Raw genomic sequence first — 13,799 nt, 5'->3', positions numbered from 1 at the left:
ATTCTGGGATGTATTAGCAGGGGTGTTGTAAGCAAGACCCGAGAAGTAATTCTTCCGCTCTACTCCATGCTGATTAGGCCTCAACTGGAGTATTGTGTCCAGTGCTGGGTGCCACGTTTCAGGAAGGATGTGGACAAATTGGAGAGAGTCCAGAGAAGAGCAACAAAAATGATTAAAGGTCTAGAAAACATGACCTATGAGGGAAGATTGAAAAAATTGGGTTTGTTTAGTCTGGAAAAGAGAAGACAGAGAGGGGACATAACAGTTTTCAAGTACATAAAAGGTTGTTACAAGGAGGAGGGGAAAAATTGTTTTCTTAACCTCTGAGGATAGGACAAGAAGCAATGGGCTTAAATTGCAGCAAGGGAGGTTTAGGTTGAACATTAGGAAAAACTTCCTGACTGTCAGGGTGGTTGAGCTCTGGAATAAATTGCATAGGGAGCAGGGCCGGCTCCAGGGTTTTTGCCGCCCCAAGCAGCCCCCCCCCCCCAAAAAGCTGCAATCGCGATCTTCGGCGGGAGGTCCTTCGCTCCGAGCGGGAGTGAGGGACCCACTGCCGAATTGCCGCCGAAGAGCCGGACGTGCTGCCCCTCTCCGGTGTGGCCGCCCCAAGCACCTGCTTGGTAAGCTGGTGCCTGGAGCCAGCCCTGCTAGGGAGGCTGTGGAATTTCCATCATTGGAGATTTTTAAGAACAGGTTAGACAAACACCTGTCAGGGATGGCCTAGATAATACTTAGTCCTGCCATGCGTGTAGGGAATTGGACTAGATGACCTCTCCAGGTCCCTTCCAGTCTTATGATTCTATGTTGGCAAGAAAATAATGGACCTTGGTCATTCTTGTGAGCTTTTCATTTTGAAAAGGGAAGGTTTGAAAAGTGAAGATTCACACAATTTCTGTACCAGTTATTCTTTTCATTTCTATACTGTTGAAATTACTAATGTCAGGGCTAGTTTTCTCTTGGGTAATAAAAAGTGGAACTTAGTCAAGTGTGTCAGATGAGACAAAACAACAGAGTAGATATATATCTCATCACTGGTCCTGGACTCCCTAGTGCCCTGTAGCAGAGAACGCTAATCTCCCTGAAAATGAGTAATAGGTGTTTCTGTCCATTTTGGCCTTAATCATAGCTTGACTTGAATGCCAACCCCTATGAGCACCTCACAGCAGCACTTAAAAGAGCTGCTCTAATCATTATTAATACCTTTGGTATTAATCATGGACTTTCTTGTGATTAGTATTACTCTTGATATTATTATGCTGTCATATGTACTTAATTAGGAATTCCACTGTAGTTCTGCATTAACTAGTGTAGTTTATTTGACATTTTTACTCCTCTTGTGCACTAACCAGTAAATTGTATCCCTTTCTGTAATGTGGAAATGTAACCGCATTACTCCTGTCCTATAATTTGGATTCACTTCCCCCACATCTTGTATTTTATTTGGTGAAGGGAAGGTCTAGGTATCAGAAAGATGCTTTGTGCTAGAACCCGTACTCTGAATCACCTTTTAAGCCTTGTTGATTCTCCCTACTCTGTTTCCCTCCTAACACTAACTTGACACCTGAGACACATCAGGTTCACCCTCCGGCATGGTTACAGTCACATATTAGCTAGCTAAAGGGGCTGAAGAGAAATAACCGAGAGTGTTCTCTTAACTTTGTACCTGATCTCTGCTAACAAGAAGCCAGCAGGTCTATCCTGAAACTAGATTTTTCCCTACAAAGGTTATGGCTACAGAGCTTACAGCTGTAGAGTTGCCATAGCCAAAGTAGCTACATACACTTCCAAAGTGTCCTGGGCAAGTAAAAAGATATGTGCTTAAAACAAAATTAATCAGATAAACACACATCAGGAATCTGATGGAAGGATAAGTGCTTTGACAATATATCTTCTTCCTAAGTGTTTTATTCTTACATGTATTTTCTATTTTATACATATTTATATAACTAGCAATTACAATAATGACTGAATTGACAACCTGTGCTCTCCTCTGCTGGTCAATGTGTCTGGTTTTCTGAGCAAACCATTTTGGTCCAAATCTTTACAGCACTATTGAGGACTGTTTAGGAAGAATAACTTTTTTCTCATCCACTAATCCTACCAGGAAAAAAAAAAAAAAGAGTAGGGAACGAATTCTAAAATAGTCCAGTAGCTCTATTGTGGGGGTTAAAACATACTAGGTAACAATGTGGAGTCTTTCTTTAGAACAGACTGTCAAGTGATGTGGCCTGAAGGCTCTTCCTGCCTGCAAAAGACTGAATTCAACATCTATTAAATAGTATGGGCTCTGCATGAGCTCTCTTGCCCTGCTAACTTCAAGGAAAACATCAAAAATGGGACCGAGAGCCCTAAGCGTTCATGTTTCCCATCTTTTCTCCCCACCACCTTCTGCCTCTTCATTTGTAGCCTTCTTTTCAATAGATAAAGTATTTCAGGGTGTTCTAAGTTTAATTTGTTTTTGATCAATACCATATATAATTTTCTAGCATCCCTTAGTGTTGAAACTGGCTGAGGTTCTTCATATACAGTTGAGAACTTAAGGCGGTTGTCTGGGATACAACAAAGTAAACCTCAAAACCCATAATGTTATGTGCCAGAGGCTGTGGTAATGTGAATTTATAAATACAATATTTTTGTTTTTAGTGGTGCCCATATATTTTGTCCTCCTCTGAGCTTTGGAAGCATGTGCATGCATGTGTTAACATTTATGCTTTTCCCTTTTTTATTTTTTCATTTCCCTTTCACTAATCTCTGAAGAGTTGGTTGATTTTTGAAAGCAGTGTTAAAGCCCCTCTCCCGACTTTCCAGCGCTAATGGTGCTATAGATGTAACAATGATTTTGCACATTGCATCCCCCATGGCAGTATCCCCTGAGTAAAGTTTTACTACACTCTGATAATAAGGGCTCCTGGATTAGGCTCTTTGGTGGTACACTTCATTTAGGTCACAGTGATTTTATAGACCTTTTTTTTTTTTTTTACTTATGCTGAAAACAATAAAGGTTGAGAGTAGCTCATGTCTTTCAATCTTACCACCATACATGACGTGAGCAGATTCTGGCTTTTAGCCTCAAAAATGAAGATGTCACACTACTTTTCAAGGTACTCGAAAGTCTCAACAATTCTCTACAGGTATGTACTTTGAGGGCATTATTTCATATTTTGTTGTATTTCATTTATTTAGATTCATAAAAGTGTGCTGTACATATATTAAGACTATGATTTTCAAGGGTGCCTCATCTGAAGGAATGAGAAGCCCCTATCTTATTCAAATTCACTGGGAGTTGGTCATCATCCTACTCTAAAACCCCAATTTCCTCTCCCCAGAAAAAGCCTGATAAAGCAGATAAAGCTTGCAAGCCTGGGCTCTGCTGGATCAAAAGGGAAATGCGTTCCAATGAGGACCCTTCATTGACAAAACCTGACTATCAGCATCCTGCAGTTTAACCCGGGGGGGCTGTTCAGTTCCTCAAACTCCTCAGCTGATTCCACTGCTGTGCTACTACATGGGGAGAGTCGTGGTTTCCGAGGCAGCCAGAACTCAAACCTTAGAAGGTTTTGTAGATCCAAAAATAAACAATATTAACCTTCCATTGAAAATCAGTTGGTAGCCAGTTCAGTTCCCAGAGCACAAATATAATGTGCTCCCTACAGAGAAATGCCAGTTGTTAAGCAACAGCCACATTTTGCCCCATTGTCTGTTTCTGAATTGGATGTAGTCCTGTGTAGAATGCATTTCAGCAATCTAGTTTAGGAACATAAGGCCAAATTTTTACACCAATTTTACAGCAGCATAAATCCACTGAATTCACTGGAGTTGCTTCTTGTTTACACTGGCATAAGGGAGAGGAGAATAAGACCAAGGGCTACAGCACTGAAGAAAAATGATTGAGGACCTGATTCTGCCACCTTTACTTAGATTGAGTAGTACTTCTAGTAGTCCCATTGAAACCAATCAGACTACTTGCCACGTACAGTACTAATCAACTTAAATAAGGATGTCAGAACTGGGTTCTGAATGTTTTAAATCTGAAAATCACATCTTAGAATAGTACAATATCCAGTTCAAGGGGTTTTCATGATGTAAAGCAATTCAAACTACTACTGTAGTCACTGTTATGTATATTTTTATCCAGGATATTTTGTGGTGGCTTGGTTAAATTCCTTACAAAACCCACAAAATTCTCTTGCCTTGCTCCCTTTATTCTCGGATTACGCATGGTTTTCAGTTGTCTTTTCCTCTTCCAAATTGTTGTGGTTTTTCTTATGAGTACTTTGTCCTGTTTTCTTATTTTTCTTAACAGACTTCCAGGTCCCACCACGAGGGTATCTGCTGCAGGCAGCGAAACCAAAACTCGTGGGTCTATCAGTGCCAACAACCGGCGCAGCCAGAGCTTTAACAACTACGACAAATCCAAACCTGTTAATCCACAGCCACCTCCATCAAATAGCAATGAAAAAGGTAGGTGCCATGAATCTTTTGTACTTCCTCAGATCTGCTTTGCTTTGGTTTTGTTCAGTGGAAATGGAGTATGACTGGAGCTCCAGAACAGATGGAAACATCTCTCTGATATGTGGTCTTTTGCAAGTACAGGGTCAGATCCGAGGGCCCTTGCATAGCTTTCACTCAATCCTTCTGTAGCACACTTCCACTGAAACCAACAGCAGTTCTTCTACTAAGGACTTAATAAAAACTGTGTCCGAGATCCTTTTCCCACTAAAGTTGGTAGGGTCTTTTGCTGTCAACTTCAGTGGAAATAGATAAGGTCACTGGGGTGTGGCTGATAGGTATTTAACAAAAAGAGGTGACAAAAAAAAATGTGCCAGAAGGAAATACACTTGAATGAGTAAGTGGCAATCTCATGTATGCACAGGCATTTTTAAAACAAGACTGGGGAAAAGCTTAGTAAGAGTCAGAGTAGGTACCTGCATTTGAGACCTTCCCTCCCCAAAATTTGTTTGTTTTCCTTTTAAAACAGTCCCATTGCTAGAGATGTGCCTCTCTTTTTCCTATGGCCCTCTATGGTTCCATGCTTGCAAACTTGTCTTGAGGCCTGAGATAAAACTGATTGAATTCAATGGGAATCTTTATATTGACTTCAGTGAGCTCTGGATCAGGCATTCTTCAGTGCATGTTGCATAGATGAGGATTTCTGTTAGCAGTTTGTTTTGACTTTGCTGTAGATCTTCATTGTTCCTAGCCTCCTACAGTGCTTTGTCATCTTTTTTTCCTGGATAAATTATCTTTCAAAATAATTCCAGCCACCACTCCTTTATTTTTCTTGTTGACAGGCATCTCTAAGCTATCACAACATTTAACAAGCACTCATGCTTGATATCCCATTGTATTACTTCTGAGCTTGCTGTATACATAATAGAGAAAAAACATAATGCAAGGAAGCTCTCTCAGTGGTGTTAAACTTCAACTAGATAACAGAACAGTTTAGTACTAAATATGACTGTAGTGATTCACACCAGGCATTATGTTTCAGCATGAATTTAAATATATTCCTCGTACTGAGGAACTGTAAATAAGTGTGCCTTTTATTTTACGACCGTATGATACAGCTCTTGCTTTATAGATCAATACTAGTTTTAGGTAGGAAAGAAAAATGTTCCTTCTGTTCTTTAAGGTATTGATTTTTTTTTTCTCTCCTGCTGCTGCAATTCCACCTCTCCTTTTTGGTTCTTCACTAGTCTTCCTGCTATGTATCTTCCCACTGTGTCAGTTTTATTTTCATCTCGATCCCTGCAGCCTTTTACAAGAGGGAGAGCAGAGGTTCATGTTGATACAATCTACAGCTCTGCTTCCTCCTGTGAACTCTTTCCCTATAGAAGGAGCTGAATGAGCTTCACTGATTTAGAATGTTTATAAACTTGGGGAGGGGGAAGTTATGGTATTTTTAGATTTACTATTTTCTTTGCATTCACTGAAATAAATTATTTATCAATTGTTCAGTCACAAAAAACTCAATTTCCTACGTTGTAACTAATTCCTTACAGACCACTGCAATATCAATACTATCAAGACATCATCTTACTGCTACTAATTGTGCCATCCAAGATCCTACTTGCTCAGGTTCATCTAATAAGAGCAGACAGCAAGTTAACAGCTCTTGGACTAAGGACTCATGGGCAACAATTCTGACCTCATTTAGGCTTGATCTACACCTAAAACTTAGGTCAACCTAGCCACATTGCGCAGAGCTGTGCAACGTAGTTTGGTTGACTTAACCCCCACTGTAGATGCAGCTAGGTTGATGGAAGAATTCTGTCAACCTAGCTACTGCCTCTCGGATAGGTGGATTATTAAATTGACAGAAAAACTCCTTCCATCTATGTAGGAAGCATCTACAATACAGTGGCACAGCTGAAGCTCCATAGCTATGCTGCTATATTGTAGACATACCATTATATAGGAATTAGAATTAATCAGAAGGGGCAGAATTGGGACCATAGTTTCGATCTGTAGCTGTGCCAGTGATTCTCTGTGCCCTTGAGCTGGTCATTAGAAGACATACTTTCTAAAAGGTAACTGTTTTGGGTGCCTCAATTTTGGGGTGCCTTTGTGATAAGGGGATGTCTCAAGCCCAACAAGGGAATAAAAGTCTTGTTTGCTGTTACAACATTAAACAGTTAAATGTGGTCCAGAGTTTCATATCAGTTTATCGCTGGCTTACTCCCATTGAACCAATCACCAATAAAAATCTTTGTAACCTTTTCTTAAAGACACAGAAGAAGAAAAACAAACAGTTAATACTTTACACTTCAAATGCTTTAAGTGAGGCTTTCATTTTAACAGTATTCCTTATTCCCTTTAGCTGTATAAATTCTTTTATAGGGAAATCTGTTTGACAGTCTTTTAGATGGTATTAAATGTCCTCTTGAGCAAGAAAAACAAAGTTTAGCTGAGATGGTTTGGAGCTACTGCTCTTCTTGGAGTCCAATCCTGCTTACTTTAAGACAAAACACACACAAAAGGGTAGAGAAAAGAAAGATAGTAAATGCAGCTCCTGATCGTTGGTGCTGATTTTCATTTGCAACTTTGCTGCTGGAAAAACACAGGCCAAGCACATGGACTTATTAGCCGCTCTGAGTCCTGGCATTAGGCTGTTTATGATGTTGCTTTTAGCTGCCTTTCTGGTTGCAGGCTCACAGCAGTTTTGCTAAGGTGGAGTTGTCTTGGCTGACTTAGTCAGACTCTTATACAGAAGGCAGCAAGAGAAAGATAGGATGGAGAAGAAATAAGGTGAGGAATGAGAATAACACATGAGGGAGGGAGCCCAATTTTCAGGTTCTGTTCATTATTTAGCCTCAGCTGGTGGAGGTGGTAATGCCATTTGGTTTCCACTCTCTGGCTCGGTCTGATTAAGGTGTCTTTCAGGATGAGGACAACAAAGGTCCCAGGAGATGGAGGAGATGGTAGCCATACTTGTAAAGTTTGCTCCCTCCAGTTCATGTGTCCCTCTGCTCCCATTGGTGACCCAATGATAAGCAGTGCCCAAGAAGTGGTAGCAACCTTATCACATTAAAATTAACCAATCAAAACACATTTTGGTACTTTCAGCTATAAACATTTCTCACATTTCTAAAGGTTTTTTTATCTTGTTGTCATGACAACCTGGACTTTACCAGGAGCCTTGCAGATGCCTTACTAGTTGTTTTTTTTTTTAAACTTAAACAATCCAGTTTGTACCAGTCTATTTGTCTCCAACTTCTGCTGATTTTTATAAACATTTTTATGTAGTAGCTGGAGTTGGACTTTTGTTACCTTAGACAGCCTAGAGCCAACTCTGCACAGCATTTCAAGTTGGGCATCCAAAACTCAGGGGCCGCTTTTCAGAATATGGCTGTTAACCTTTCTGTGTTGGGCCAATAAAAGCTATTACCTCACCCACCTTGTCTCTCTAATCTTCCTATGTTTCAGTTTCCCTATTCATAAAATGGGGATGATAATACTTCACTACCTCACAGGGATGCATTCCCTCCCTCAGTTTCTTCAGTTCAGCTTTCTTTCACACATACACTCTTGCCCTTTTCTCCCCGAGCTGTCCCCTTAGCCTCTCCCCTTCGCTGTCCCCTCTGTTCACTTTTCTTCCCATTTAGCTTATCCCCTCCTAACTAAACCCACCAAAATAAAATAAAATAAAAAATATGGAACTAACATGATGTTTGTCACCACCACACTGTACATGCTTCTTGTGTGTTCTTCTCCTTCCCCTACTCTGTGTCTGTCTTGTCTATTTAGATTGTAAGCTGTTTAGGGTAGAGACTGCCTAATAGATGTTGAAATCCTTAGCTACAAGGCATTGTAGACGTATAATTCATTTATGATTTATTAAATTCTGATAGTGGAAGAAGGAAAATGTTGAATTGTTCCAAATGAGTCCTCCATGTGTGAGCTTATTCTGCATAGCTTTTTTATTAGCTGATGAGTTAACTATTGTTGTTATCATAATTTATTTGTAATGCAAAAGGCACAAGAAGCCACAATCAAATTTGGGCCCCATTGTGCTTGGGTGTGTGTGTGTGTGTGTGTATATTGTGACAAAGTTCCTCCTCTATCTTGGTGGGTCCTGCGCTTATTGGCGGATTTTCTTGCCTCAGAGATTCACCATGTGGGTTGGGGAACAGCCCAGAGACCTTCCCCTCTGGAAGAACCCACAGTCCAGGTCAATTGGGAGGTTTGGGGGGAACCCGGGCCCGCCCTCTACTCCAGGTTCCAGCCCAGGGCCCTGTGGACTGCAGCTGTCTATAGTGCCTCCTGTAACAGCTGCATGACAGCTACAACTCCCTGGGCTACTTCCCCATGGCCTCCTCCAAACACCTTCCTTATTCTCACCACAGGACCTTCCTCCTGGTGTCTGATAACGCTTGTGCTCCTCAGTCCTCCAGCAGCACACCCTCTCAGCTCCTTGCACCTCTTGCTCCTAGCTCCTCACACTCGCACCACAAACTGAAGTGAGCTCCTTTTTAAAACCCAGGTGCCCTGATTAGCCTGCCTTAATTGATTCTAGAAGCTTCTTCTTAATTGGCTCCAGGTGTCCTAATTAGCCTGTCTGCCTTAACTGGTTCTAGCAGGTTCCTGATTACTCTAGTGCAGCCCCTGCTCTGGTCACTCAAGGAACAGAAAACTACTCATCCAGTGACCAGTATATTTGCCCTCTACCAGACTCCTGTACCCCACTGGTCTGGGTCTGTCACATATCCCTCCCCCCTGCTCAACGCCAAGGGGTTGGGCAGCTTGGGACGCCAGACAGTGCACACGTGACAAGCCATTGGCGTTGCCATGACGGCTCCCTGCTCTGTGTTGCACATGGAACTGGAAAGGTTGGAGGGATAAGAACCATCTGGTCACCCTTGTGTTCTTCTCCTTGTTCCGCTGCATCCATTGAAGAGGGGCATGGTCGGTCACGAGGACAAAGCTGCGCCCGAGCAGGTAGTAGCGCAGTGTTTCCATGGCCCATTTTACAGCGAGGCAGTCTCTCTCCACCACTGCATATTTTTGTTCCCTTGGAAGGAGTTTCCGACTGAGGTATAGAATTGGGTGTTCCTCCTCCCCGACCATCTGTGATAGAACGGCCCCCAACCCTACTTCCGATGCATCTGTCTGCAGGATAAACTCCTTGATGAAATCAGGGGCTATCAGTACGGGGTTACTGCAGAGGGCAGTCCGTAGGTCTGTGAATGCTTCCTCTGCTGCGTCAGACCATCTCACCAGATCAGGTCCACGGGCTTTCACTAGGTCTGTCAGGGAGCTTGCCCTTGTGGCAAAGTGGGGGATAAATCGTCGGTAATACCTCACCACACCTAGGAACGCCCGTACTTGTTTCTTGTGACTTGGTCGTGGCCAATTTTTGATGGCCTCTAACTTGTTCACTTGGGGTTTTACCAGACCTTTTCCCACAATGTAGCCAAGATATTTGGCCTCCGTAAACCCTACAGCGCACTTGGCAGGGTTTGCTGTAAGGCTAGCTCGCCTGAAGGTATCGAGGACTGCCTCCACCTTCTCCAGGTGGGTTTCCCAGTCTGGGGTATGAATGACCACATCGTCCAAGTAGGCAGCAGCATAACTGTTATGCGGGCGTAATAGCTTGTCCATGAGGCGCTGGAAGGTAGCTGGGGCCCCATGTAGTCCAAAAGGGAGAACAGTATATTGAAAAAGACCCTCTGGTGTAGAGAACGCAGTCTTTTCCTTTGCGTCTCCTGCAAGGGGAATCTGCCAGTACCCCTTTGTCAAGTCTAGGGTAGTCAAGTACCGGGCATTACCCAGACGGTCCACTAGCTCATCTATGCGAGGTATGGGGTACGCATCGAACTGGGATACTTCATTTAGTCGCCGGAAGTCATTGCAAAATCTTGTGGTGCCATCAGGTTTGGGCACCAGCACGATTGGGCTGGACCACTGACTGTGGGATTCTTCGATGATCCCCAACTCCAGCATTTTTTTTACTTCTGCTTTTATTTCCTCCCTTTTTGCTGCTGGCACCCGATAGGGCCTCATTGTTACTCTGGCCCCAGGGTTTGTGACGATGTGGTGATATGTCTCGGTTGTTTGACCCGGTTTTGTCGAGAACACATCTTGGTTCCGGAAGATCATCTCAGACACCTCATTCTTCTGATCTGGTGTTAAATCGGGAGACACTCTCACCTGTTTGGAAGGCTTGTTTTCCTGGGTTAGGTCTTTTTGGACAGTTGTGCATGCCTCTTGTGCATGCCAGGGATTCAGAAGGTTAACATGATAAATCTGTTCTTGTTTTCTGCGTCCTGGCTGCCGCACCTTGTAGGTTACTTCCCCCACGGGTTCAACCACCTCATAGGGCCCCTGCCATTGGGCCAGAAGCTTGCTTTCTGCCGTGGGTACCAACACCATAACCCAATCCCCTGGTTGGAACTGTCGCACTTTTGCCTGGAGATTGTAATGGGTTCGCTGGGCCTCCTGTGCCTTCTCCAAATGTTCCCGTACAATAGGGGTAACCCGGGCTATCCGGTCTCGCATCTGCATTACATGCTCTATTAGATTTCTCCCCTCATTGGGTTCCTCTTCCCAGATCTCTTTGGCGATATCTAGTATGCCACGGGGGTGACGCCCGTATAATAACTTGAAGGGAGAAAACCCAGTTGAGGCCTGTGGTACCTCCCGGATAGCGAACATAAGGTAGGGTGTCCCAATCCTTCCCGTCCCAACTTACCACTTTCCTTATCATAGCCTTGAGGGTTCGGTTAAACCTTTCTACCAACCCATCAGTCTGTGGATGGTAGACCGAAGTTCTCAGGGTATGTATATGGAGCAGCATACAGAGGTCCTTCATTAGCTTCGACATAAATGGGGTTCCTTGGTCGGTTAATATCTGCTTCGGTAGCCCCATTCAGGCAAAGATCCCCACCAGCTCTTTGGCTATAGTTTTAGAGGCCGTGTTCTGCAGGGGGACGGCTTCTGGGTAGCGAGTAGCATAGTCCAAAACAACAAGTATATATTGGTGGCCCTAAGCTGTCTTCTCCAGGGGTCCCACTAGGTCCATGGCTATTCGCTCGAAGGGGACCTCTATGATGGGAAGGGGTACTAAAGGTGCCCTCAAGTGAGGACGGGGACTGTGCAGCTGACACTCCGGGCAGGAGGCACAGTACCTCCGCACTTCTTCATGTACTCCGGGCCAGAAGAACCGTCGTAGGACTCGTGCCAGGGTCTTCTCTACCCCCAAATGCCCCCCAAAAAGATGACTATGAGCAAGACTTAATACAGCGTTCTGGTGTTTTTGAGGTACTAGGATCTGCTGTACCTTCTGCCCCTGTACTGATGCAACCCGGTATAAGAGATCCTTCTTCATTATGAAGTAGGGTCCTGGTCCCTGGGTTTTTCCTTCCACGAGGACCCCATCTATTTCAGTCACCTCCTTCCTAATGTTGTCATACCTGGGTCTTCTGCCTGGTCCCGTCCAAAATTTCCTCTCCCGGGGCTAATCTGCCCAAGATCTAGGGGCCCAGTCTCTGTTGCCTCTACTGGTTCAGAAGCATTAGGGTGGGGGTCAGACTTAGGTGCTTCTACCTCCTGCGTGGCCTCCTTTTCAGCTGCGCGGGTCCGCCTACCTACAAGAGCGACCCTCTGGCTTTGGGTCAATATTCGGGTTCCCAAGGCCTTAGCTGCCCTTCTTTCCCTTTTTGTCTTTCTACCCTGTCTGGGAGTGGAGAACAAATCTGGGGATATTTCAGAGAAGATTGGGGGTTGACAGTCTGCTGTGGATGCCTCATCAATTTTAGGGTCCCCATCTTTCTCCAATCCCCCTACTGGGAGTAAGTTTCCCAACCCTGGGAAGTCCCTCCCTATGAGCACCGGGTATGGGAGTTTAGGGACTACACCTGCTGCTACCTTAGTAGTGTTCCCTTGGATCTCGATTTTTACTGGGATGGTGGGGTAGTAACTAACTGTCCCATGGACACGTTATCCCCGTACGTTTAGCCTGCAGCAGCTGACTACGCTTCACGAGCTTCCCTGAGATAAGTGTGATAGCACTCCCCGAATCAACCAGTGCCGGGGTCCCTACCCCATTTAGTTTCACTGGTCTGGTATACATATGTGGGGTTAGTGAGACCCCCACAAAGTGGATTAGGGAGCATGGATCTGCCCAGTTCCCCAGGTTACACTGCATAGGCTCCTCAGCATTGGGACACTGTGCAGCTATGTGTCCCCACTCCCCGCAGGCATAACAGCTGTATGGAGCCCTAGGCGTTCCCCGGTCTCTTGGTTTGGGCAGTCTAACATCACGATCCTCTTCTCCCTCAGTGCTCCAACTCTTTGTGGCCTCTAATGGGCCTTCAGCCTCTCTTTTTTTCCACCTGGGCCCTCTTGGTGGCCCAGTCACCCGAACTTTAGGGCTTGGTGCTGCTAGTTTAACCCGGGGTGCCTCTTCCTTAACTGGTCGGGTCAGCTCCCTCGCTGTCCTTCGCCTCTCTACCAGGGCGACAACCTCATCATAGGTGGAGGGTTCGTTCTGGCTTACCCAGGCACGAAGGTCTGGTGGTAGTCCCCTCATGTATCGGTTGATGACCAGAACCGCTAGTATCTCTTCCGGACTCCGGGACTCTGTTTGCAACCACTTTCGTGCGAGATGGATGAGGTCATACAATTGGGACCGCGGGGTTTGTCTTCCTGGTACCTCCAACCGTGATACTGCTGGGCCCGCACTGCTGTCATTACCCCAGATCTGGCCAGGATCTCTGCTTTCAGCTGGGGGTAGTCTGCCGCAGCCTCTTCAGGCAGATCATGGTAGGCCTTCTGGGCCTCCCCACACAGGAATGGGGCAAGGATGCCAGATCACTGATCTCGAGGCCAGGCCTCCCGTAGGGCTGTCCTCTAAAAGGCCAGAAGGTATGCCTCTACATCATCCTCCCATGTCATTTTCTGCAGCCAATGGCTGGTCCGTATGAGCCGCGTCCCATCATGGCCGCGATTCAGCTCTGTAAGGGACTTTACCTGGTTTACCAGTTCCCACAGCATAGCTCGGTCTTGAGCAGCCTGGTCCATCAGCAGGCGATTAGTCTCTTGCTGCAGCTGCACTGCCTCCTGTTGGGTGGCTGCCTGGACACGGGTAGCCTCCTGCTGGGCCGTCATAGCTTGTATCAGTGCCCACACTACGTCATCCATTGTGGTGAAAAAAAATAAACCCCCTCCCTTTTTTTGTTTGTTTTTTGTTTAAATCACCCTCCTTCTTCTGCCACGCTGTGCACCCCAAGATCCCACTCCTGACACCAGTGTGACAAAGTTCCTCCTCTATCTTGGTGGGTCCTGCGCTTATTGGC

The 13,799-nt window shown here is 45.0% G+C and overlaps 1 protein-coding gene across 1 annotated transcript in view; it reads left to right on the top strand.

Annotated features, from left to right (window-relative positions):
* Nucleotides 1-13,799, top strand: part of NAV2 (neuron navigator 2) — a 231,203-nt gene that overhangs the window by 48,843 nt on the left and 168,561 nt on the right. The window contains exon 6 of the mRNA XM_029911548.1: nucleotides 4,307-4,464. Coding sequence (XP_029767408.1) covers nucleotides 4,307-4,464 — 158 coding nt within the window. The remainder of the gene's footprint in view (nucleotides 1-4,306; nucleotides 4,465-13,799) is intronic.

The sequence above is a fragment of the Terrapene carolina genome, unplaced genomic scaffold (assembly GCF_002925995.2).
Source record: "Terrapene carolina triunguis isolate 2854851 unplaced genomic scaffold, T_m_triunguis-2.0 Scaffold96, whole genome shotgun sequence".
In the NCBI taxonomy this organism is placed as follows: Eukaryota; Metazoa; Chordata; order Testudines; family Emydidae; genus Terrapene; species Terrapene triunguis.
The sequence above is the reverse complement of the archived record's forward strand: the minus strand, read 5'-3'. Positions and strand labels throughout refer to the sequence as shown.